This window comes from Ciconia boyciana, chromosome 6 (genome assembly GCF_034638445.1).
Source record: "Ciconia boyciana chromosome 6, ASM3463844v1, whole genome shotgun sequence".
In the NCBI taxonomy this organism is placed as follows: Eukaryota; Metazoa; Chordata; class Aves; order Ciconiiformes; family Ciconiidae; genus Ciconia; species Ciconia boyciana.
In genome coordinates this window covers 53,215,924-53,242,128 of record NC_132939.1, presented here as the reverse complement: position 1 = coordinate 53,242,128, position 26,205 = coordinate 53,215,924, and the positions used below count along the sequence as shown (strand labels likewise).

Here is a 26,205-nt window from a genome sequence, read left to right as displayed (position 1 = left end):
TAATCTTCAAGCTAAGAAGACATTGTAGATTTTGTTGTCCCTCCTGTAAATCAAGTAATTTTGCTATCAAGATGTCCTGTCTTCTGTCTTACAACAGGAAGGTTTTCATACTTCCTTACCCGCTTCCCCTTTCTGAAACTGGATGATTTCTGAAGAGGCTGAATCTTTACTTCTCCACCAGTCCTACAGTGTAAGAATCCTCTTGTTTAGTAATGTTTAAATTTGGTATTAACATCCCTAATTAAGAAATCATTTGGCAATATTGTGCTTTCTTCTCCTTTTCTGTAAAGTGAAGTGTGACCAGAAGTTGAAGACAAGGCTTATGGTTGCTGTTACTTCTGCTAGCAGAGTGGCTGTGATTTAGACCCTTATTGGCAGATCATCCTTACATCATTTAAAGATACAATCCATCTTAAAACTCAGACTGTATTTTCCTAACTCATTTCAGTGTTATTTAAACCAAGAGGTTAGCTTGCTTTGTCTTTTTTTTTGCTTGAAATTGGATACTACGTCAGTAGAAACAGCCCCTGGGATATGTGCATGTTGAACTTGTTTTTGTCCTTCCACACTGGCAGGACAAGATTATTTAGGAAACAATCTGTTTGCATCTATTTTTGGAGTAATCCAAGAAGTTATGTATTCAAGATAAAAAATTTCCCATGGGATAGCTGACTCTAGGGATATGTCATGCAGTAACTTTGAACAAAATTTAGAGATGACCTGCAGTGATCAACTTAAGCTCTGTCAGAGACATAAAACAATTGAGATTTTAGTGCTGCCACAACCTCTATAATTTCAGCCTCACAGTCTCTCATAGCTTCAAAATCTTTCAGTCTGTGTTTAATGGAGGCACTCTTAAGTCCTTCTTCTATGTATCGTGCTTCCTGAAGCCCTCACAGTGAGAGTATGCGTATAGATATATAGACACAAAGTTGAACATGAGCCAGCAATGTGCCCTTGTGGCAAAGGCAGCAAATGGTATCCTGCGCTGCATTAGACAAAGTATTAGCAGGCTGAGGGGGGTGATCCTTCCTCTCTACTCAGCAATGGTGAGGCCACACCTGGAGTACTGGGTCCAGTTCTGGTGTCCCCAGTACGAGAGAGACATAGACATACTGGAGAGAGTCCAGCAAAGGGCCACAAAGGTGATTAAAGGACTGGAACAGATGAGGAAGGGTTGAGAGAGCTGTGACTATTCAGCCTGGAGAAAGGAAGGCTCAGGGGGATCTCATCAATGTGTGAAGGGAGGGTGCAAAGAAGGGGGAGCCAGGCTCTTTTTTTTCAGTGGTGCCCAGTGACAGGCCCAGAGGCAGTGGGCACAAACTGAAATGCAGGAGGTTCCCTCTGTACATCAGGAAACACTTTTTTACTGTGAGGGTGACTGAGCACTGGCACAGGTTGCCCACAGAGGTGGTGGAGTCTCCCTCCTTGGAGATACTCAAAAGGCTTCTGGACATGGTTGTGGGCAATTGGCTCTAGGTGACTACGTTTGAGCAGGGGGGGTTGGACCAAATGACCTCCAGAGGTCTGTTTCAACCTCAACCATCCTGTGATTCTGTATGCTGAAGGGTTTTGTGTGTGTATCTTTTTAAACCTGTTGATATGTCTTTGATATGTGTTGTCTGTGTGTGCATTCTCAATTTTCTTTCAGAGTCCTTAGCTTCAATATCTACATTTGGAGTAACTGAAGGAAAACTTGCCTTCCTCTTTATATAAAACTGTGGGAGCTACACATATAAAAGATATGTATTGAAATGTGATTCTACTTAGGCTTCCAAGACTTTGAACTTCCAGTAGCTTTATTTGATGGCTCCTAGCTCTTGCATTGAAAGAGACAGTGAGGTCCCTATCCACTTTCTCTTTACCATTCGGCATTTTGAGGGGAACACTATGCCCAGTCCTTTTAAGTCCCCTTTTCACTAAGCTGGATAGTCCTAGCCTTTTTTGTGGATCTTAATCTGAAACACATCCTGCATTTCTGATTAATCGTGTTACTCTTCTCTAAAACTTTTCCAGTTATAATGCCTCCTTTTGAGGGAGTAGGGCGTGAGCACTGCACACACTATACAAGATGCAGGCAAACCTCAAATGGCCCAAGTGTGGTTTTTCTTCTCTTTATTTTCTAATAATTTTTAACATTGGAATTGGTTTTGATTTTTGACTGCTGTTAGGCATCAAATTGATGCTTTTGTGGAGCTATCTGTTGTAGCTATGAGATTTCTTTTGAATAGTAATAGTAAGCTCATGAGGATTGAAATGAGGATTGTTTTTCTTTTGTGGATTAAGTTACATAATTTATCTCTTACAGATGTCATGTTTCATGTCCGCATTTCTTCAAACCTTTCTTTATTTAAAAAAAAAAGTTGGTTTCACATTTGTCATCCTCCTGTCTTTGGGTGCAATAGAAGTTTTAAGTGAAATGTTCAATGCTACCATTAGTATGGTAACTCTTTGATTTAACACTCAACATGTGTTTTTAAGTAATTACCAAATCATTGTTATTTTGTTTGGTTTACAGGAGAATATTAAAAAGTGAGCCACCTTATCCACAAGAAATGAGTGCACTGTCTAAGGATATAATTCAGCGTCTTTTGATGAAAGACCCCAAGAAGAGGCTAGGTTGTGGTCCCACTGATGCTGATGAAATCAAACAGCATCCCTTTTTCCAGGTAAAACAAACAACAGAACTCCCCAGATACCACTTACTCTACGTTAGTGCCTTTGAAATCCAAGTCTAAAGAAATTCTGTTGTTTTGTTAACAGAATAGCTTAGAGGCATGTTAATTACATGAATAATTGCCTTGAAGTTAGTACTGAGTAAGAATATCTGTGTGCTTATGTATATGGATTTTGTGCATACTACAGGAAGGGCATGGTAGATTTTTAATATATTCTGTTTCTAACTGTTACTTGAAGCAGCCAAAAGATACACTACTTAAACCAGAATGTTTAATGGAAAACACTTAAATTATATGTTGTGTGTTGTTTTTTTAAAAAGAAAGTTTGCCACTAACATTATTAGTAAAATTTGAATATTGATAAAATTCACCATTAGTGATAAACGCCTCTTCTGTATTTTCCTTTGCCTAATTAAATCTTTAGTCTTGTTTAGATTTTAATTCTGTTCAGATTTCAGTGTATTAACATTTGGTTTCAAACAATGACAAAGATTGGAATTGCATACAACATCTGTACTGTTCCATCCATTGCAATTAAAATTGTTTGTGTGCTTTCTGTGAAAAAACTAAGCATGTATTTCCGCTGCTTCTGAAGCTAAACATATTTTTAATTAGTATGAATTTTGGAGTATTTAAAGTTGATAGTATAAATTAAACCTTTCAAATGAATATTTTCAATGTAATTATCATAACATTCAGAATGGGCAATATCTTGGCTTTTCAACTTCTAAATTTCTTCTCCTCCCTTCTGTATTTCCTTCCTCTTGCAAGAGAGTCTGACAAAGTAGAGTTAAACTTCCTTTATTCACTGTTTGTTTTGGAAGGTACATTTTTTTCCTCATACACCACTTTCTAATCTTGACTTCATTTCAGTTCCACTCCTTTACAGTAATAGGGCCATTTTCTCATAACTATCATATCTGTGTTTCCGACTTCTAGCCATACATTTAGGAATCCAGAGGCATTACGCTCTCAGAGCTCTGGAAGCTGAGATTAGTAATTAAGCATAGAAATCAGCAATGAAAAGTTGAAGATACTGTATGCATGCACTATGGCTTACAAAAATATACATGATGTTTCCTCTGAAATAGAGGAAGAAATTTAAGGGCTGTCATGCTAGTTATTTGGCTTATCTCCACTGTTAAATTTCTTTGTGTTGTTTTTCTTTTTTAAACTGGATTCTGTCTACTTAAAAATAAGCATGATACTTCTTTGAAGTATGATACTAATTTGCTTCTATCTAAGCAAATTAGTAGGGCATAATTTGAATGCTTTTCATCTGCCTGTGGAAAACAGCAAATGGAGTTAGGACTGTTTGTTTCTGGACCATTCTCTCTTTCTAATATCTGTTTCTGCTAAATTTTCATTTGATTCAAACTTATTTTCCTGGTTTTGGTTTAGAATATGAATTGGGATGATTTAGCTGCCAAAAAAGTATCAGCTCCATTTAAACCGGTAATCAGAGATGAGTTGGATGTCAGTAATTTTGCAGAAGAGTTTACAGAAATGGATCCGACATATTCTCCTGCAGCAACCCCTCAGACTTCAGAAAGAATATTTCAGGTATTTGAACAATTCACATTAATTTAAAAAAAAAAAATCATTTATTGAACAATTCCATGTGTATAGCTAGTTTGTTCAGCAATTGCAAAATGAGAAAGGTGGAAACACTCCTACTGCATACATAAAATTCCATGTCTCTCCATTCCCAGCTGAATGTCCCACCTGCTGGACTAAAGCCAGTCTGTCCTTTGTTGATTCTTCATACCTTATGAGTCTTGTCATCTTGACTCCATCAGCCTGGGCTTCCAGCTTCGACAACAGCAATGTAGTTTGCCCATGTCCACATTATGCTCTAGCTGAGGTATTCCTTTGGGAAGTGGGAGCTAACTGCAGAGTTGAAAGTGGGTCTTCCACGTCCTTTAGGAGTGCTGTAATTACTAGCTTTCCTTAACATCTCCTTAACAAAGCTTTCCTTAACATCTTCTACATGCTATTAAAGAATGATCGCTTCTTGGACTGCACAGTCTGGATGTCAAATAGGCAGAAACAGCCCATGTGCAGCCTTGAACTTGGTACCAAAGCTGCAGAGGTGAACAGATTGCTTTCTCTCCTCCCCCTTCTTGTGCTTTGTTGTTTTTGATTGGCTGCTTTTGAGCAGGTTAGTGTACAGGAATATAGCATCATATTTTGGAAGTTGTTAGATTTGTAGTGACTGTAGCAAGCAATTTATGCATGTCATAATATGATCTGATTCATCCTGCAGTGGTAGTCACAGCTGTTCTTGTTATGATACCCAAACTGGGCACATTATTAACATGAAGCTTATTTTGTTCTGCCATTTAAAATGGTTTGATGCTTACATCACAACATAAAAACTATTTCATGCCTTAACTTAAAGGTGTTCTGGGAAGCTAGCTAGTTTGAAGTATGAGTCTTTATCACTATTGCAAAACAACTGAAGCTGAGATTTTTAGCTTTATTTACCAGAATTTTAGCATTATTTACCAGAATTTTTGTATTATTATTGTTTTATCTATAACTGTGGAGGATCATATAACTAATTCCAGGAAGATACCTGTTTACATTGAACAGAGTAATATCTACCCATCAACGAGCTAGTTACAGTTTCTGTATTATGTTATGAAAATTCTGATTTCTTTGAAAAATTCTAGTGTTTTGTATGCAGTATGATAGTTTGTGTGCAAAAATTTCAAGCCATGCCCTTTTCTGATATCTTAATTTCATAGGGATATTCTTTCGTTGCACCTTCTATTTTGTTTAAACGCAATGCAGCTACAGTAGATCCTCTTCAGTTTTATATGGGGGATGAGCGGCCTGGAACTACAACTATTGCCAGAAGTGCTATGATGAAGGTAATAACAGTATAAAGAGGTGAATTAATTTGGTTAACTTGGAACTGCATATAACTTTCAAAGCAGCAATCACAAGCTAGGCTACAGATTACAAAATAGTCATTATTAATTTATCTGTTCTCTGTAATGGCTCCTCAGATGATCCAAGCATATAATTTGCATGTGGTACTGTTAAGAAGTGGTTGAAGTTTAATCTGAAAAATGAGATGATTGTCTAGTTTTCCAGAAGACTGAAGTATAGTAGTAATAGTAATTTGACTCCTGATAGTTCTTACTCAGCCAACCATTGTAGATATTTTTGAAGCTAATTTAATTATATGAGAATTCCTTCTATGATGTATTTGCCCAAAAGTATGTATAGTTGTGTGAAGCCTTATAAGAACACATGCTATCGTGATGTCTTCAAACGAGCACATAGTTTTGTGGATAAATGTATGTACAGCCATCTTTTGATCCTGTTTGTCTGAATATTTTGTATCTTAAGCTATTGTAGTAGTAATGATTTATTTAGTGATTGTTTGTTTAATGTAACATAAGATTTACTCTTTGATTGTTAGAATAAAGCTTATGCATATTATTAAATAGAAGTTAAGATTATATTTTATCAAAAAGAGAGCTCTTTTACAATTTTAAATGTAGATGAAAAATTCTCACGAAATTTTACTCTTTGTCTTTGACTGTGTATACTAAAAGTATTCTGCAGAACTAAATACAGACAGTTTCCTAACAGGACTCTCCATTTTATCATCATTATGAACTGGATCTGAAAGAGAAACCATTGGGAGAAGGAAGTTTTTCCATTTGTCGAAAGTGCTTACACAAGAAAACTAGCCAAGAGTATGCAGTAAAAATAATTAGCAAAAGGTATAAATATTCTATAAGACAATAAAAATATTTTCTTTGCTTACTGTCACCCATGGATTAGAATAATGCTCGCTACATTTTTGGAAGTGGAAAAATAACTTTAAAATAATTTCCTATTTGAATAATCTACAGAAACTTATAGTAACCTTATGACCTTTAAAAGATTTTAAGAGTCTTTTGAAACAAAATGTTATTCTTGTTGGGGAGGACACAAGAAGAAACCTAGAGAGTACTTTTCTGGTTCCTAGTTGTATTGTACCGTAATTTCACCTAATTTTGCTCCTTACCAGAGTAAGGTATAAGGCCTTCCTATCTTTAGGCCTGAGTGAACTGAATGTAGGCTTATGCTAGCTCCCTTTCCTAAGCAGCCCAATTGATTGCCTAGGACGTTGCTTTTAAGAAGGATCTGCAGTGTGGGTTGCCTCAGATCTAATTAATTGTGTGTGTGTGTGTAAACTGGAATTAGACTATGAAGTTGTTAGTTGCATCTTGTTTCCTGGATGTTCTGAAGAGCACACCACAATGGAGGCAGCTGACTGGCTGTGTACGTGGGGACCATCTGGCCCTCTTCCAGAATAGATACCTCTGGCAGTTTCTGCCCAGAGAAAAATGAAGATAAGGGATTCTTTGAGGGGTGGATGGATTTTTAGTTTCATTTTGCAGTGTTCATTAGTTAGTAAATATGTCCCTAGTGTGTTGTAGAATGCTGGCAGGAAAGGGAAAGGAAAGTGTAAATGTTCTGCTCTCAGAACCATAGTTCACAGTGATCTCTTCTCCAAGACATTTGGCTGTACCTCTGTTTTTCCAGACTCTAGAAGTAACTGTCCACCAGACTTAAGTGTTTCATCCCATGCTTTTTGGATAGGATAAGTTCAAGAATAAGACACCTAAATATAGGTGTCTGAGTCAGTTTTCTGAGGTCTGCTACGATTAATGGAGGCCTACTCAAAACTATTAGTGAAGCTGACAGAGAGACTTGAATGACCAGGCACTAGCAGTGGGATTCAGTAACTTAAACATAGGCATCTATGTAGTGCCATTTTAGCATCTGTTGGTGTCCTCTCTGTCCTCCAGTTCCCATCAGTCTTGTGACTACTACCTCTATGTAGATGTCTTCATGGCTGATGTCTTCCAGGCTCTCCTATGGTTAGGTCACTGAATCCTACTCTAGGTACATATTTTTACGGTGAACTAGTTCACCCTGTAAGATTCATTAACTAGAATTTCAGTCATTATAATGAAACCTCAGACAAGTAGTATGCAGTAGACACCTACATTGGCTGTTTTAATCTGGAAATCTCTGCCTTGTGTCTGCATTCAAAATTTTTTTCTGTGGTGCATGCAGAGCTGCAGATCAGTACTCCCATCTCATCTTAAGCTAATGGATTTTTTGTTTCTGGATACAGTGAGCAAACTAGTATTGACTTATCCCATAGCACTAAACTTTTAGGAATTATGTCCCTAAGTGATATTACTCACAGGTTCTTTTGCTCTTTCTCCTTCATCTTGGTGGACCAGGCTAAATGGAGGTAAGAAGTGGTCTGTGTACAGAGACTTTTTTTTTAGGATTGCAGTCTGTGAGCAGACTCAGAGCATGTTTGTGTAGTATTTAGAGGTAGCAGTAAACCCGCACTCTGAATGGCTGGACACAAACCAGCCCTGAATAAGAAACTGTTAAACTCTAAATAATATTGCTCTGAGGACCACAGTAGTAACTCTTGCTAAAAGGAAAAGTATAATAGGTTTCTAGTAACGTCTTTGCCTCAAAGTCAGACAGTCTTTCACTCTTACCCATCAAAGGTGCCAAAAAAGTGAAACCTACACCTAGGCAAACCTTTTCATGATACATGAGGTGAAAGCTCAGATCAAGAGTTCCTCTGTGGTGTTGCTTTGTTAGTAGTGCTGGACATGCCTCCATCTAACAATTTGAGATTTATCTGTGTGTCTGAAGGCCAATGAAACAGTGGAGTCCTGTAACCTTGCTTGAGTTACTGTTTTAGAGCTTCCCATTTGTTTTTCATTATATTGTCTGTTTAAAATCTGAGACGGTAACTATAGAGGCGAAATACTCAGAAAAGTCCATGCACAAATTTCAAAGTTTTATGTTCATGATACTGAACCTTTTTCATCTGTTTCCTACGTCCAGCTTCTCCTGATAGTAGTTTGGGGGGAAGGACTGAGTCAGTTTTTTAATTTCTTAAGGACCTGAAATCAGTTTCAGTTTAAACAACAACATCGCAGAGATGCAGGTGGAACAGCTTAGTTTACTTGTTGATTATATGAAGCCTGCAGAAAAACAGAATTCTCTTGCACAAAATTCTCATCATGGTTCTGGTCCTAACTAGGAAAAAAAAATACAACCAAAAATTAAGAGCACATGTGGTGAGAGAGATTCTAGCTGTGTTATCCATAAGGCCATTCTCTAAGTCAGTACAGGATTAGCCTTTTTGGAGAGAGTTTTGGCAAAAATTTTCAGGCATTATTTGCCCAAAATAAATCAACATATGTATTTAGTGGAAAACAAAATGTTCTGCTCTGTCGTTATTCACATAGCTTTTATAATGTTCACCATGTTCACTTTTTTTGGCTATAGATTTCAGTACTTGAAAGAGAATTTGTGTGATGATTTTTCCTCTGGAGCTAGTCTCTTCTTATCTCTTCCATTTCAGATTTTTACAAAGGTCTGTTTAAGGGTACATTTCTATAACACAGTTCATATGTAGATGATGTTACTCTTTTTTCTAGTAGGATCTCATAGTTTCCATACAGCTTTGGAAGTACTTATCTCCTATAAGAATGGAAAAGGATTGGGCCAATAATTTGAGTCTTGAAGATAAAGCTGAACTAACAAATATTTGTAGGAACAGAGGTGAAGTCAAATTGCCCTGGACTAAGGGAAAGGTTTGTTTTAGATAAAACTACTCTATAAAATAATTTCAGCTTTTGCTGTAGCAAGTTGCAGTTGCATCAAAAACATTTTGATTTGGGTGTGGTTTTTTTAATGTCCTAACTTGCAGGGTTATGTGGAGAGTTTTGCTCAGCTTACTTTGAATATGCCTTTAATTGTGTTGAAGCAGTTGTAATATTAAGAAAATCTGGATTGCAAGCAATTAAAAAAATAGGTGTAACACTTTGAATGTGCAGTTTGCTTAGTAAAATTGGTGCAAAATGACTGCTCAATTTTTCCAGAATGGAAGCCAACACCCAGAGAGAAATAACAGCTCTGAAACTCTGCGAAGGACACCCGAATGTAGTGAAGTTACATGAAGTTTATCATGACCAGGTATTTTGAAGAAACTATATTCACCACTTGCCAGACACATTGCCATGTGTTTTCTCAAGAACTTTGAGGAGTTAAGCGTACTGTTACTGTGGAGGCAACTTTTTTCCTAGGGCTTTTGTCTAGTCAGTATAGAAGATGAAGCAGTTCTGCATTCACAGGAACTTGCAGTTACTCTAGCAAACCAAAAAAGTATTTGGAAGAATTAGTCTCCTGGATTCTGTTTCTAGTTCTGTCCTTGGTCTACATTGTTAATCATCATACAATATATTCATGGCCCAGTTTCCATATCTACGATACTGAGGTACATAATCACCTTCCCTCAGGGTTGTCATGAATCTTCAAATAATATTTGTGAAATAATTTGGAAGTCTTCCATATGAAGATTACATATCTAGCATTTTTTTCTTACATATTAGTAACTTAATGGAGATAACCAAGTAGCGTGCTAAATTACCAAATGTGAAAGTAGAGCCTCTATTTGAAAATATATTGAGATCAGTTTAGAGTTTATTTAGAGACCTTAGTTGTCTTTTTCCTTAGTGTAATGCGAGCTCCACAGCATGTAATAAGCCATAATTTGATCTAACTTGGAGCTTGGCCCTGATCTGAGCTAGGGGTTTGGACCGGATGTCCTGCAGAGGTCCTTTCCAACCTAAACTACTCTGTGATTCTAGTCTATGATTTTGTAACGGAACATGGGCTCTCTTGCCTCCCCACATATCCCAGTCTATCCCCATCATGCTGTTTATACAAGGACCAGCAGAGTGCTCATGTGGAGCACTTCTAAAATGAGCTGAGAGGATGAAAAATCTGACTGTAATCTTTAATGATAAGGAAGCCTTTTTCTTGCATTTATGTACAGTATGAGTACATGTGTGTAGAACAGGACACTTTTTTCACTTTCCTTTGAGTAAAATGACTATACACAGGAATAGCTAAAAACCAAAATGTTCTTCAGATTGCTCTGCAACTGAATAGGCTCCTCTCAACCAGCCAAACTATTGCTCCTGGTAGTTCCCAGATGTTATATTCCAGATTACTCATGCACAATATTGTGAAGACCAGAACTGATGAAAATTTTCTAGTTTTGATATTTCTGTGGTTTATCTTAAAAAAAAAAAAAAAAGAGGTTCCAATTTTTAACTTGCTCTAATATCAGTCTGATCAAATTCTACATTAGTAATCCAACCAGAGTATTAGGTTGCAGTCTCTTTTGGTGAGCCACAAGAAGTTTCCTAGCAGATAAAAGTCTCTTTATCCTTTCTGACTTTCCTGTCAGCTGTTCCCAAGACATAAAGAAAATTTGCAGGAGAGGATATCTTACAAGCACTACTAGCAATGTGACTAGTAGATACCTTGTTTCTTGTAAGAAGTGTTACCGCTTTCTGTCGGCATAGCTCTGCATCTGTTCCTTGATCTCTAAATACTGTGCACCTTCTGTTCCTGACTATTTCTTTGAATTTCATTTTTTGACCTCTTTCCAGAACCTTTTTTCTTTGCTTGCAAATAATTACTTTTGTTACTGTCATTCAGGGGAATGAAATGCTAGAAGCCATCACATGCCTGCATCCATTGCCTTTTGAGAATGCTAACTTCACTTTCCTGTCCTGAGAAGTCTGCTCTTTGTTTAATAGCAAGACATTTGAATTGCAGTTGATTGTATGCTAATGTTGCCTTATAATCAAGGAAGTCGCTGCTTATTGATTATCTTGAAAAGAACAACCATCTAAACAACCATTACTTTTTTAATTAAAAAAATACTCTTTAATGTTTGGGAAGATGTCTAATGATAGAGTAGGTTTGGCTACTACTCTGTAGGGGATGAAATCAGAAGAAATTCTAGATAATCTTTGTTTTCATAGTAAAGTTTCAGGGTGCTTTTAAAGGGTTTGGTAACATTAAATGGCTAACTCCTTATGTATATTAATAGAAATGTATCCCTACATCAGAACAAGCTTAAACAGCAAAAGTCTAGCTTTTTCCAGCTTTATTTGTTAGCCTAAAGAAAGGCATTTAGTCTCCCTACAAATTTATCCATTTACATGGCAGCATTGTGTTTTTGTAAATAAATATGGGTGGACATGGGGAAGACATCAGCATTCTTCAGTCTCAGTGAGATCAATGGGAAAAATGTCATCTGAGATGCAATTTGGTATTTCTTATTGGCCTTCCGAATTGCTACGAGCAGCAGTTTTATTTCTTCAAACTTTGAGAACCTATTGGAATAGTACCTAGCTCCTGACTCAATGTTGGTTTGTAATGTTAAATTTCTAACATCCCATATTTTTCCTTATTGTTTCAGCTTCACACGTTTCTAGTAATGGAATTGCTGAAGGGAGGAGAATTGCTTGAACGTATTCAGAAAAAGAAACATTTCAGTGAGACGGAAGCCAGTCATATTATGCGTAGACTTGTTTCAGCGGTGAGCCACATGCACGATGTAGGAGTAGTCCATAGAGATCTGAAACCTGAGGTATAGTGACTTGCTTATATATGTTTAGATATTGTTATTAAATATTGGGAATGTGACATATTTCTGTTCCTCCAGCTTTTTCTACTTCTATATTTTTAATAAAATGTTATCACTTTTACTTAGCAAATTCTGTAGTTATTTTTCTGTTCATAGGTAAAAGTAGCTGTTAGGAAACATTTTTAATTTTGTAAGCAATTTACACTTGTAACTTGTTCAAGACCATTCTTTGCCTATTTGGGGACAGTTTTTACTAGTGGTAAGTACATATTTATTGTATGAAACAGTTCACAAGCAGAGCTAGGTTGCTTGGGTACTTTGCCTGTTCATTTCCATGTTTTGTTTGATGTTAATTCCCTCAGTAGGGCTTCTTGTGGAGGTAGCTGCAACACCCTTCTCCTGTCTTCTGTCCCAGTTAAATACAAAATGAACCACAAAGTAATGCAGCCAACTAATAAAGATGTGTGATTTGAGTTCAGTGAGTTTACTAGTTTCCCAAAAGAAACAATTATTTAATACGTATTTTTCAGTAATTACTTGTTCTGGTGTTTTTATTGTGCAGCAACATCTTGCCTTCCAGACAATTTAGTTTACTACGGTAAGGTTGACCACTGCCTTTGTTCTGCTTCCTGGAGCCAATATTTGCTCCTTTTTCTTTGCCAACAATGGGCTTGGATATATGTTAATTTTCTTCAGCCCAAGAGTAGTGTAGATTGATGTTAGTTCATCTAGTAAGGATGTTATATTGTATTGGTGATTACAGTCATCGTACCTCAGGAAACAGCGACTCCTTTTGTATCTGCAGTTTGTAATGATCCACCATTCCTACCCTTGTTTCATCCTGTTGTAACATACCTTCTGGTATATTACAAACTTACTTCTTTTATAGTAACTCCAATTCAACAGGTAAAGTAGTCTGCTAGGTGTTGGTATTAAACTGTTTTTGAAAATCAGTCCAAAATATATGCGTTTGAAAACATCTCTGTACTGGAATCTCTGTACTAAATAAACAATTAAATAAAGAGGGGCTATTGTGAAATTCTAATGTGTCAGTTGAAAATGTGACTCTTGGAAAAAGTTTCTCTGCTGACATCATCAAGGAAAGAAAACAGCTTTTGAAACAAGTCATTATTAAAAGGACAAAACCCAGAAATCCTTTCTCTCTTCCTATTCTACTTATTTTAGTCTTACTACTATCTTGAATATAAAGGCCAGATTCTGTAAAGCAGAGCTTCAGCTGCATGGTAAATTAGGCAGTCTTCAATTCTACAAGATGTTCAAGAACAGAAGTCTGGGAAGCCCAAGTAATGAAGGGTTAGCAAACAGCTTGCAGAATGCATTGCCTCCACAAAATTGAACTTAACCAGCCTGTCTCCTTCCTGCTTGTTGTTTTGAAAGTTACTATTTTAGGTTCAGACATGAACTTAGTATGGGATATGCAGGCTTCCCAATATAGATGTGGTTAGTGCACCTTTCTGTAAAAAGATACATAGGAAATTCTGTTGCTTTTCTAACAATTCCAGTCAGATTTGTTTGATGTTCAACTTTGACATCTAATGTGATACTGATAAGTCTATTTTTAAAAAATATGGCTGGTTACATGTCACTAAGGATGAGGCTTTTTTTAATTGCATGGACTGGAAGACTCTTCTGTTTAAGCAATAGTAATTAGATCACATATATTGCTCTGTAAAATAGAGGAAAAGTACTGGATAGAAAATAGAGAATTCACAGAAATAAAGAATTCCTGTAGCATACGTGACCATTTAGAGCATCTCAGGAGAGGATTTGAGGACTGTTTCTGTGAAGTGATCATTAATCTGTAAACTGGGTCCTAAAGATATTAGAAGAAACATACCAAGGCAGAGATAATGTTGTTTATAGAGCCTTAAAAAATATGTGGAATATAGCTTTAAGTGTGGGGTTTTGTGAAACATGTTTTATTTACCTAATCAACAAAGTAGTCTGAACCCAACTTAGGACATCTGGACTGTACCTTTCTTTCTGTACATAACCGATTTCATTTTTGCCTTAAGAAGGGAGGTCTTTTTAAACCAAGGTTACTGCAGTTCTTTCTTTACTTGTTGGCTATATAGCATCACCATAGAAAAAAAGATGATTGTATTAATCACCTGTCCTCATTGTATTAATATTTTTGCTGAAATTAGGCTTCCTTCAGATCCATTTCACACAACATTTTAATATGGAAAACTAACTTTCCTGATTTTTGCATTAAGCTATAACAGCAGTACAGAATGCAAAAATACGGTTTTGTGGCAGCTATTCTCTTTTATCTGTAATGAATGCTCTCAGGTACTCCTTACTGATCTGCTTGCAGTCTAGCAATCATTTTTTTCCCCTTCTTAATGAGTTTGAAATGAATTACTTTGTGTTGGTCATTCACCTTTCGTATTACAAAATCACATAGGGCTATAGGATTGCTAATATTGAGACTTTTTCTAGCATTGCATAGATTAAACAGCAAAGGCAACGGCAAAATTTTGCCCTCCTCTCTTCTGTCAGAAGTTCAAGGTGGGAGTAGAAATAATTTATCTTGACCTTAGCCAGTTCTCCTAAGACGTAGCTTCACTCTTGTATCTTTCTTGACAAATATAAATACTCAGGGAAAAGAAGAACAGAGTGTCTTAAGTCTTCTTCCAAACTGATAAACATTTGTCTGTCTTCAAGTCTGAGATGCCACATTCCAGTCTGTAAAGCTGGAATTCTCAGGGACTACTGTATCAAGTTTCTTTACCTTGGTGTAAGGAGTAGTCCATTGGTTCAAGGTTGGACTGCTATGAGACCTTCAGTGCTTGAATGCCGTTGGTCCCAGGTCTCTTCCAGAAAGCATATCTATACTGACTTTGAGATCCATGCCAGACGGCAGTCAGTACAGCTACTGAACTATTCGTGCACTATAGTTCACCATCCTCCGCTTTCAAATTACTCTTTTGCATTACTGTGCTCATGACAATATGGCTTCAGTTCATTACCACTTAAGGACCAAAAACTATTCAGTCACAAGACAAGACATGCAACAGGAGTTCCACACACAAGAAAGCTGTCATTCGCAACATGCCAGAAGGAAGTGGAAGCTTAAGAAAATTTACTTTTGTTTGAGGAAGAAGGCAATTCTCCATTTATGTTGCTGTCTTTGCTTTTTTTCTTGTCAGTGTTCCCTGAATTATTTTCCCCACTGTTCTCTGCTAAATACCCATTTTCATTGATAATCTCAGACAGAACTGTCCTGACTTGCAGATATACAGGAGGCAGATAAACACATCACATTTTCTTACATCCCAGAGTACCGTTATTTCTACTTTTCCATTTTTTTCCCAGTGTCTCCCAGTTCCCCTTTTCTCTAGATAATGGGAAGTTTTCTGTAGTAATAAATGTAGGAAAAAAAAAACTATTAAGTATTCTAACCAATTTTCTAACCAGTGCTGGTATTGATTTTGTCTTTGCTTTTCAGAATTTATTGTTTACAGATGAAACTGATAATTCAGAAATAAAAATAATTGATTTTGGCTTTGCTCGTTTAAAACCACCTGATAATCAGCCTCTTAAGACTCCGTGCTTTACTCTTCATTATGCTGCCCCAGAGCTCTTGAATCACAATGGTTATGACGAATCTTGTGATCTGTGGAGTTTGGGGGTCATTTTGGTGAGTGATAGAGGGGTTTCATTGTAACTTTATTGTATGTATTTACTTTTTGTTAAAATGCAAAGAACTTGACACAATTTCAGACCTGAATTGGGTAGATGCTGAATTCAAGTGAGGTGAAAATACTGCTGCACAAATAATAGGTTCCAAAGACAGATGTTTTCCAGGGGTGGAGATTTTTTTTCCTAAGCAGTAAATTAAATTCAGCATTTCTGGGAATGGAAAAAATACTTGACACAGTCTGGTTCTTAAAAAGTGATATTCTTGTTAGGAGATTTTACAGGCATCCATACAGTTTCAATTCAGAGAAGGAATCAGCCTGCATTCTGATTCACAGAAAATTAATTTCGGTAGATGTAAACTGGGTAGAAACACCATTGTGCTTTGTTTATAGTTTCCTGAAACATGTCAGTGTTTTTTGTAACAAGGACTCTAGACAAAGTCTTCCATATTTACAATTTTCTGTAGCCTTGAAGTTATGCTAGTCAAAGTTTTATTGTATAGCACTGGTGATGCAAACAACAGTGCTCCATATTTAGTAATAGGGCTGTCAATAAATATACTGTGTTTGTTAATACTACTTTTTTCTCATGGCAGTATACAATGCTATCAGGACAGGTACCATTTCAGTCTCAAGACAAAAGTTTAACATGTACCAGTGCATTGGAAATTATGAAGAAAATAAAAAAGGGAGAATTTTCCTTTGAAGGAGAAGCTTGGAAAAATGTTTCTGAAGAGGCTAAAGAGTTAATTCAAGGTATGTATTCACAAATATTTCATGTACCTTATCATTTTATCTCAAAAGATAAAATTTAGGAAACTGTACAGTATCTGGATGCTGTGATCAGCATCAGAGTGCCTAACCTGACAGAGTAGTATCCACAGCTTGAGCTATATACTGACCCCTAATACAAGTTACGCGTAAAGGTTGACACATCAGAATGGCATTACAAATTGCTTGTATGTGTAGCAGAGAGCTTTCTAATGTAGTGAGATGCTGACAGAAGGTTAGTGGGGTTAGAAGTAACTGAAGAGCTTCAGAAAAAGTGAAGTCACTCTTTTAAAACATATTTAAATGAGTTTTTCTTTTATTTTTGCTTTTGCAAAAACACCAGATTATGAGATAAATGTTTTAAAAGCTGAGCTTTTGCAGAAAATGAATATATTACTATCATTTTTTCCTCGGGCTGTTTTTGAATGCATGTACCAAGACTACTGTATTTCTGAGCTGCTTCATTCATATTTGCTATGCTTTGATTCCCTTTAAGCTTTTGAGCATCTCATTATGTTTTCAGCATGAGACAGACACCAGTCTTAATTCTACTAAGATGGAGTTCTGAATTTCTGTAGAAGCGGGCTTGTTAGGAATTTTTCTGCCAAAAATGTAGGCATCTCCAGATTCAGACTTCAGTGGATCATGCAGAGAATCTGAGGCTTACTCTCTTGAACTTCATTCTAGACAGGTTTTAAGTGAATAAATCATTTGGTAGTTCTAAGTTCATGTGAAGAGATGTGAGTTATCAAACAGTTAAATAGCAATTTCTTTCATTTAATGATTCATCTGGAGAGGATGATAGTATAACATTGTGTGAGCCTTATCTAGGATAAATATTGGCATACCTAAGAGAAATATTGTCATTATACTACTTATCAAAGCAATGCATGAGATTTTCTTAAAAAATAATTGCATTTTCTATAAAAAGAAGATAAATAGCTCACAATTTAAAAGAATGTAATATATTTCTATTAGGACTTCTAACAGTGGATCCAAACAAAAGAATTAAGATGTCCAGCCTGAGATACAACGAATGGCTTCAGGATGGCAGCCAGCTGTCATCCAACCCTCTAATGACTCCTGATAACTTAGGCTCTTCAGGAGCTGCGGTGCATACATATGTCAAAGCCACTTTTCATGTAAGTTTTAAGAAATGTCATGTGCTAAATTTTGAAATGTGTTAATCTAGATTTTTGTATGTTTTCTCTTAATTAAAAATATCTATTTGTCCTTATTCACTGATTGCTTATAGCTGCATTTTTTGCCTCCATACCTAACATCTATGATTGAGTATAGTGAACCATGAATGATGCAAGAATAAATTTCTTGAAGAAATTTATACTAATGGGGTTTTGGGGAGTGAGAGACAGCTATTCATGAAATAGCTATTACAAATATACTGTTTCTTAGAGAAATCTATTAAAAGGTCCTCAAACCTTTATAAAAGGGAGAATAAACTTTAACTTAAGTAACTCTTTGACTTTTTGTCCTTATCGTTACAAAATCAACGTAAAATTTCTGGAACATATCTAGTGCATGTTTTTAATATCATAGATACTTTTTTTTTTATGGACTTGTTTGTCTACCACTGTATATTTACTAAAAATGTTTGAACTGCAACTCTATTTTACAACCATAGTGTTGATTCTCATGATTCCTTCTACAGAGAATAAACTGAAATTGAGCAGATTTATGCTGAAATACATGTAGACGCTTATTACTAAGAAGGGAAAAAGGAGTTGTTACATGGAGAGGTCCCAATAACGCAGCATAATTTGGGCTGAAAGAAAAACTGTAATTTAATTAAGTGTAGTTTCTGAAAATGTAGCCTTAAATAGGTTTAAGGCTTAATAAAAAATACTTCTAAATTAAACAGAACAAGGAGGTGAAAATACCAATTAATAATGTTATGTATTGGTTCTTAAATACATGTAAAGGCTAGTAAAGTTATTGTTACAGCCACAATAAGAATTAGTAGGGATCTGTCAAGAGATTACAGTTTGTCTTATGGCTTACCATAGAACATTCATAATAAGCTACGAGCCATAAAATGTCTTAAACCTCTTGAAAAGCTTAGAATTACCTTTTATTTTTAAACAGGCCTTTAACAAGTACAAAAGGGAAGGATTTTGTCTCCAGAATGTTGACAAGGCACCTCTTGCAAAGAGAAGGAAAATGAAAAAAACAAGTACAAGCACAGAGACACGTAGCAGCTCCAGTGAAAGTTCACATTCTTCTTCCTCTCATTCTCATGGTAAAACTACACCTACAAAGACATTGCAGCCGACAAACCCTACAGACAGCAATAACCCAGAAACCATCTTCCAGTTCTCTGACTGAAAAGCAGATAATATCCTGTCTTGAAGATTTAAGTGGTTATAAACTTGGTAGTACCTATATTGTCTTCTCCCACTCTTCCTCCTGTGGCTTACAGGCTACAGGAATATGTCTGTCGCTTTAAAAATGTATTTCAATCATACCTTTTTAGCTTTGTATTTCAATACATTTCTTTTTAGCATTAAGTTTGGTATCACTGGATATGGCATAATACTATTATACAACCAACATTGTATTCTCTTAGGGCTAAATTAATAGTGTGCAGTCAAGCTCAAGGTAAGGAGCTATTGCTGGTCATGGTACAGCTAGGAGGAAGACTGTTTCTCAGTGTCAGAATCTTCCTCCCAGTTTCTTCCCCCCTGTTCAAAGACAGGAAAGCTCTGTAACACGTATAGAACTCTTGGATCTGCTTTTACCCAGCTCTCTGAAGAATGTAATAGAATTTGATTCTTCATGCATGTAAGGAATCAGTGGTACAATGCACCAAAGCAGTATAGTACTTTAAGGCCTTTTAAATTTGTGGTTACATTCTGCCCCATTTATTTGAATTTTAAGAGCAAAATGAAGCATTATGTAACTCTTACATTGTTTTAAAAAGTAACTCCATATATCTTGTTCTAAACAACTGGGAATATAAGTCTTAGATTTTTATTTTTTTTAATTTAATTTTTTAAAAAACATCTAGGGTAAAAGATGTCTGATAAGTTGAGGTGTCTAGTACTGTGATACAATAATTTTTATTTCTACTTTTTGAAGTTATTAACTTTTGAAATGTTTTACAGATTCTAAAATGTAATGCTATGAGAGAAAGTGAAATTTCATATTGAATGCTTTGGAAAATGGTCACATGTTAAAATATCTATTTCAAGAATTAATTATAATTTATATTTTCTTTTTATATTTACACAATAACTTTAAAATACTAAGATATTTTTAAAGATGCAAAAACTCCAGTTTCAACGTTTGTTATTATAGGGTCCATACAAAATGTATACCAAGTTATTTGAATTTTGCATTGTGCAAATATTGCAGTTTAATAGTGACTGTAAAATATTAGAATATATGTTTTCTTTTTGCACTTTATAACATCAAAAGGAGATGTTTTATAATAAAGTGCACTCAGATCTCTCTTCCTACAAGGTGCTGAGCACTGTTTTACTGGGTTGAATGACCTGAAATCCACCTTATTTGGTGCTTGTGGTCATTGTGAAGGAGAATTCTGTACTTTGCAGGAGTGAATCCCTGTATATTACCCACTGTTTTCATTCCTTACTTTAAACTGCAAAGCTCTTTCTATCTCGCTTTTACATTGTATATAACAAATACTAGACCTGGGCACCTTGTGTAGTGTAGATGTTAACAATTTATGCACTGGGAATACTAAAGGGAAATTATATTGAACACTGTGCTTCACAACTTGTTCACTGTGGTGTTCTACAGTGAAGTATTTCCTACTGTGATAGTATAGTATGTACATAACTGTTTGGAATCATAAATGTGACTTACAGAAACATCAGCATAAACTTTTAAATCAGCATATTTTATAAATTTATGGAGAGCTCTTTTATTGCTCGTATTCTCAATGACTAGGGGTAACTTAAGTGCTAAAGATGACTCCAGTTTTGCAAATGCTTACATGTGTAAGTTTCCACTGAAGTCAGAGAGACTCCTTGTGTAAAGTTAATCATATGCCTAAATTTGTGTGATGGAAGACTAATTGAGTAGGGGATTTTGTTAACAGCTTGCTCTATCTTAAAGTAACCTTAATCCAAACCCTATGCAAAAAAGGTTATAGGAATTGTTTATATCAGTGGTTTTATTCATAGAATTATATCAGATATCAGTATTGACAATTACAATACATCCATGTTTACAAGGATTGTGTGTATCAAAACAAGGCTTTGAAGCCCAACATGTTTGTTCTGTGTTTCTTTAATATTAAATAATGGCATTCTGAGGTTTTGGAATTGCTCATGTGAAATAGTTTACTACTTTCTTGATGTGAATGTCAACAGTAATTGCAGCATTAATTTCAGGTTGATGTGAATATTGAGATTTGCACTGTTTATGTAGAAGTAGTATATTTAAAGATCAGTATATGTGCTAATAACACAACCAATTTTAAGTGGCCAATGTTAAAATATTGAAAAATAATTGTCAATGTAATATATTCAGGTTTGCTTTCTGAATGCTCTCTTTGGAAGTAATCTCAATAGTGAACATGACTCATTTGTAAAAGAATACTTTCCCTCTCCCCAATAAACTTGCTGTAAATACAACAAACAATCCACCATTAATACTTGTTATGCAGACAGTACAAGTAAATTGGGAGGTTGGAGAACAGGTTGCTTGAAAAGTTTGCACTTTGAGGAGTTCTTGGAATTTGTTGTCTTCAGGGTGAGGACAACAAAAAAGCAATTTTTTGTTTGATTTCATTTAAGTGTAAGAAACTTTTGGATACCGGGTCTATTTGGAATATTGTGACCCAGCTGAAAACTTCTTAAAGTTAGGAACACAGTACGGTTGTTTCCCTGTTGGGAAATGTAAACTGTTGCTTGACAAACTGATGAAACAAGAAAAAAGAATGCTTGCACAAGATACTACATGCTAGAGATAATGGCTGTATTGTCAGAGTTTTTTTCACACAGGTTTTGAGAGACTGTTATGAGACTAAAATTATTAGAATTGTATCAAAGACAGCTTTTATAGATGAATATTTCTGTGTCCTCTTTGTGCTCTAACAGTAGTTATTAAATAAAAATTTAAAAACAGGGTAATACTTTTTGGCAGGGGTAAATACATTTAGGTGTTGCCTTTCATTTGCTTTGATCCAGTTACCTGGGGTAGCTGAAACATTTATCACCTCTGACTTTCTGCTGCCTCAAGGTAACAGAGCTCTTGAGGAGGTGTGTTTGACGCTAAGCTGTCTTGAATTTTTAGATCAGCATCTTTACATAAACGACTGCTGATTTCCATTTACATTGATAAAACTAAGTTGCAAACCAGGCAGCTCAAGAGCAGGTTCACTTCTTGTTCAGATATCCCTGCAGGAGACTAGTTAGTTACTCTTGGCAGAACGATGTTGTCTCAGTTTAATCTGTTACCCAGCCTGGCACTCTAGGTCATATAAAGACCATGGGCCAAATTTTTCATACTCATATCACTATTTCAAATCTGAAGTGTACAAGCCAATCTTCATTAGTACTATAAATACTTTATATCGCCTTGGTAAAGAGGTGTTAGACTGTAAATTATGTTTATACTCAGACCAAGTTTCCTTCACAGTGCTGCTATGCATCAAGCAACTTTAATGTCTAATAGTGATATCTCTCTACTGTCAGAAATGTAATGCAGTCAGCAATATTGTGGGCAGATTTGTTTGAAAAATCAAATTTTGTATCAGTAAAGATTTAAATAACTAGTGTGGTTATTAACCTAATCTTTAAAGTACTTGATATTCTGTAAAGCTATTTCTTTGCAATACTTTTAGAAACACAAATATCAGTAATTAGGAGGTAATTCTGCTAAAGGATTTAGAGGAGTACAAAGGAAGTAACATGACATACTGTTCCTCTGGCTTAGTGAAATGTCTATACTTTTATATAAGGAAAAGCAGCTGTAATATTTATTGTTTCCTAATAGAAGGGTCAATGCATTTGGCATATGTATTGTTTACTGCTACAAAAAACCTTTATTAAAATGCTTTATTAAACAGTTTTGAGGGTGGTAACATAAAAATACAGTATTGCATCAGAATGGATTGAGGGTTCGAGTTGGCATTGCTGATGTACATATTTTGTCAGCCCTTTTCCATGGCTACTTTTCTGAAGAAGATAACGATACCTGCACAGCCATGTTCCCTAGCGCTTATCCAGGAACAGAATAATTCTTGGCAGAAAATATTTACAGAATGATGATGTATGTTTATTGGTTGTGATGAAGTGTTGCACAAGTGTCTTACATTTTTAATATGTGCATGTATTATGTGCATGTACGTAGATACATGCTTTACTGCATGTCTAGGCCTCAATTTAAAGTAATATGCCTTCTTTAAGAGGACCTGTACTTAAAACTGAGTTCTCGACTCACACAGATTCAGAGGACCAGACAAGGCTACCACAGAAGAGGAAGAAGGTTATGAGAAGTCAGAGATGAAAGGCTTCTGGGAAGATGTTTTCAGGGGTCAGTTTCTCCCCTTGCTATCTCTGTGTGCGTGTAATATTCCCTGACGCTGAATTGCAAGCTTCCTTGACAGTTACCCAGCATAAACACATTTTCTAACTCTGCAGGTCTGTGGGTATGTGTTGTGTGTGTCTACACACATATGCGTATCTTTATATGACATTTTGGTCTTCAGTTGGAATTTTTCTGTTATTTCTCAAGTATCGTTCCAGGTGTTTTTTCCAAGTTGGTGGTCTTCATTCTTTTCCCCCATATATGACGGTCTTTCTCAGCACCAGTTTTTACATTGCGAAACATGACATTGCCTTCCTTCAGTCAAAATAGTTGACTGAATATTCTGGATTGAAAGAACAGGAAATAACGTGGCTGTTTCTGCTGTAAAGAGATAAAAGTGCTTTGGTCTTTGTTTACCTGTGAGAAACACTTCTCAGTTTCCTTCTTTGACCCACAGGGCACTGGATTCTATAAAAGATAAGAAATGCAGAGCTGTTGGCTAGCTCTCGCGTGCCATCCCTCATTTTTATATATCACTCATTCAATAGATTCTGGATGTTCAGGACACCTATGTAGAAAAGAAAACTGAGGATGATTCCTGTAGTCTGTACTAGTAAATAAAGTGATGCTTTCAGTTACATAGACCAGCTGGAGCAGTCTTGTTTGTTTGGCCCGGAAGCAGCAAGAGCGGAGAAATGTAAGACACCTGCAATAATGTAAATTTGAAGAAAACTTGTGTATTTTGACAGCCTTTGTGTTCTGTGTGATGGGAAGGAAAGTCTGCAACTGCCTGAGAATCAGTGGTAAGTGTTTAGCTAGATGAGAGAGTATGGGCTGGTCTGGCAGCTTACTGTCGCCCACAGGGCCGTTCCTGATCCTTTCTTCTGGCCACAACCATTTTCTTGGTTCTGGTGTTTGTATCACCTCTCAGCCAGCGGAGATGGGGAAATAAGTGTGTTCTATTAACTTAGTTAAGGCATTTTGGTTAACACTGGATTAATTGGTTTCATAGTTAATCCAAAGTAAAAGTAGTAATGAAGGATTGCAAAACCTAAATGCTATAATGCTATGATTTTTTAAAACTAGTATTTTATTCAGAGGTAGAAAGGAATCCATACTATTCACACATAAAATCACTTTAAAATTGGCAGCCAATCTGGCTGTATTCACAAAATTCATGCAGAAGTCTGCTAACTTCCTTTGAAATGCCAACAATAAAGCAGAGAAAAACAGAACTCTTCTCTAATTGCTCAGGAACTGCTCAAAAACCTATCACAGATGAAACTGCAAACTTATTGCAAACTTGCTGCATTTTTCTTAATACAAAGATAACTTCACTTTGTCAAGAAAGCTTCAAATCTTAAAATTGGCATCTCATTTATGTTCATCTGACTTTCCTTGGGGTTTTTTTGGAAATACGTCATTGTCTTAGTGTGATTGTGACTAAAGGTTTATTTTCATAAGTAAGAGAAAATCTAAGGGTTTAGGCTAAGGCCTTGTGAATAACCAAAAGAAGTCTGCTGGGAAAGGTAATCGCTATCCTTAGCTAGTTGAGTTCAAAATATGCATATATATTACTGATATTTGCTGATATAACTACATCTACCCAAGTACATTTTACATCAGTTATGGGTGTGATTTTATGTGACACATTCAGCTATGCTAAAAAAGCTTTCAAGTGTAAACTAGTCCTTGGAATTACAGCAAAGGGAGAAGAAAGGGGGGGAAGTTGTATTTAAAGATCATGCAAAGAGGGGACAATGCTCAAGGTTTGTCTCCAACTTACATTGACAGAGGTGACAAGGCGATAGTATCGTATTGTCTGAAGGAGCTTACTCATTAATAACAGTATGTATCCTTCTTTCCTTTGAAATCAATATACAGTGGAGAAGAGAAACTAAATTAATTCACAAAAGCAGCAAGTACCTCAAAGCTTTTCTCAGTTGTCTCCTTAATGAGTTCTCATCCTTTAAACATATAGCTCAGCTGTACATAATAGTTATTCTATTGAAGCTATGCCTACTTGTGGGAACAGGATCCCACTGTCTGGTGATGCGTGATGTGTTCATTGTACAGTGATAGTACAAATTAGAACTCGAGGTGCTATATCCCTGCTGCTTTTAAGTTCAAGTGTTAACACTATTCTACTTAATATGTATCGCCATGTCAGTCCATCTGTATGCAGCCCTGGCAGGTCACTTAGTTCAATTTTAAAGCTGTCAGATCAAAAGGAAAACTTGAGATCTACTTCAACACCAAAGTGAGAACAGGCCTTTAATCTTAACCTACATCTGGATTACAAAAATGAATACAAGCTTGGCAGTGGCTTTCAAACTTGACAGTCTTATCATTAAGATGCTACTGCAGCAAATTTTGATGCTTACAGATATCTTTACTGTACTGATCTCTTTCACCTGTAGAGAAAGAAACCTGCAGGATTATTTCCTGTCAGAAAAAACTCTTTTGCTAGAGTCCCAGTAGAAAAGATCATCTGTAATTTCTACCTCTACCTCTGAAGCTGTGTCGTAGTTTAAACCCAGTCAGTAACTAAGCACCACACAGCCGCTCGCTTACCTCCCCCCCCTCCCTGCCCTGCCACCAGTGGGATGGGGGAGAGAATTGGAAGAAAAAAAAACCAAACAACAGTAAAACTCATGGGTTGAGTTAAAGAGAGTTTAATAGGACAGCTAATGATAAAAAGAATGTACAAAACAAGTGATGCACAATGCAGTTGCTCACCACCCGCTGACCGATGCCCAGCCAGTCCCTGAGCAGCGATAGCTGCCCCCTGGCCAGCCCCCCCCAGTTTATACCCTGAGCATGACGCCATATGGTATGGAATAGCCCTTTGGCCAGTTGGGGTCAGCTGTCCTGGCTGTGCCCCCTCCCAGCTTCTTGTGCACCTGGCAGAGCATGGGAAACTGAAAAGTCCTTGACTGGTGTTAGCACTGCTTAGCAACAACTAAAACATCAGTGTGTTATCACATTATTCTCATCCTAAATCCAAAACACAGCACTATACCAGCTACTGGGAAGAAAATTAACTCTATCCCAGCCGAAACCAGGACAGTATCCACCCCCT

At 36.3% G+C, this 26,205-nt stretch overlaps 1 protein-coding gene across 3 annotated transcripts in view; it reads left to right on the top strand.

Annotated features, from left to right (window-relative positions):
* Nucleotides 1-23,747, top strand: part of RPS6KA5 (ribosomal protein S6 kinase A5) — an 86,625-nt gene extending 62,878 nt beyond the window's left edge. For 2 of the 3 annotated variants that reach the window (XM_072864783.1, XM_072864782.1), the window contains 10 exons: nucleotides 2,519-2,669; nucleotides 4,080-4,241; nucleotides 5,429-5,554; nucleotides 6,285-6,418; nucleotides 9,608-9,701; nucleotides 12,004-12,174; nucleotides 15,644-15,835; nucleotides 16,433-16,592; nucleotides 17,586-17,749; nucleotides 18,711-23,746. In XM_072864783.1, the coding sequence (XP_072720884.1) occupies nucleotides 2,519-2,669; nucleotides 4,080-4,241; nucleotides 5,429-5,554; nucleotides 6,285-6,418; nucleotides 9,608-9,701; nucleotides 12,004-12,174; nucleotides 15,644-15,835; nucleotides 16,433-16,592; nucleotides 17,586-17,749; nucleotides 18,711-18,950 (1,594 nt within the window). In that variant the 3' untranslated portion in view covers nucleotides 18,951-23,746. Of the gene's footprint in view, nucleotides 1-2,518; nucleotides 2,670-4,079; nucleotides 4,242-5,428; nucleotides 5,555-6,284; nucleotides 6,419-9,607; nucleotides 9,702-12,003; nucleotides 12,175-15,643; nucleotides 15,836-16,432; nucleotides 16,593-17,585; nucleotides 17,750-18,710 lie in introns of all 3 variants that reach the window. The other variant, XM_072864784.1, reaches the window with a different exon arrangement.
* The last annotated feature ends 2,458 nt before the right edge of the window (nucleotides 23,748-26,205 follow it).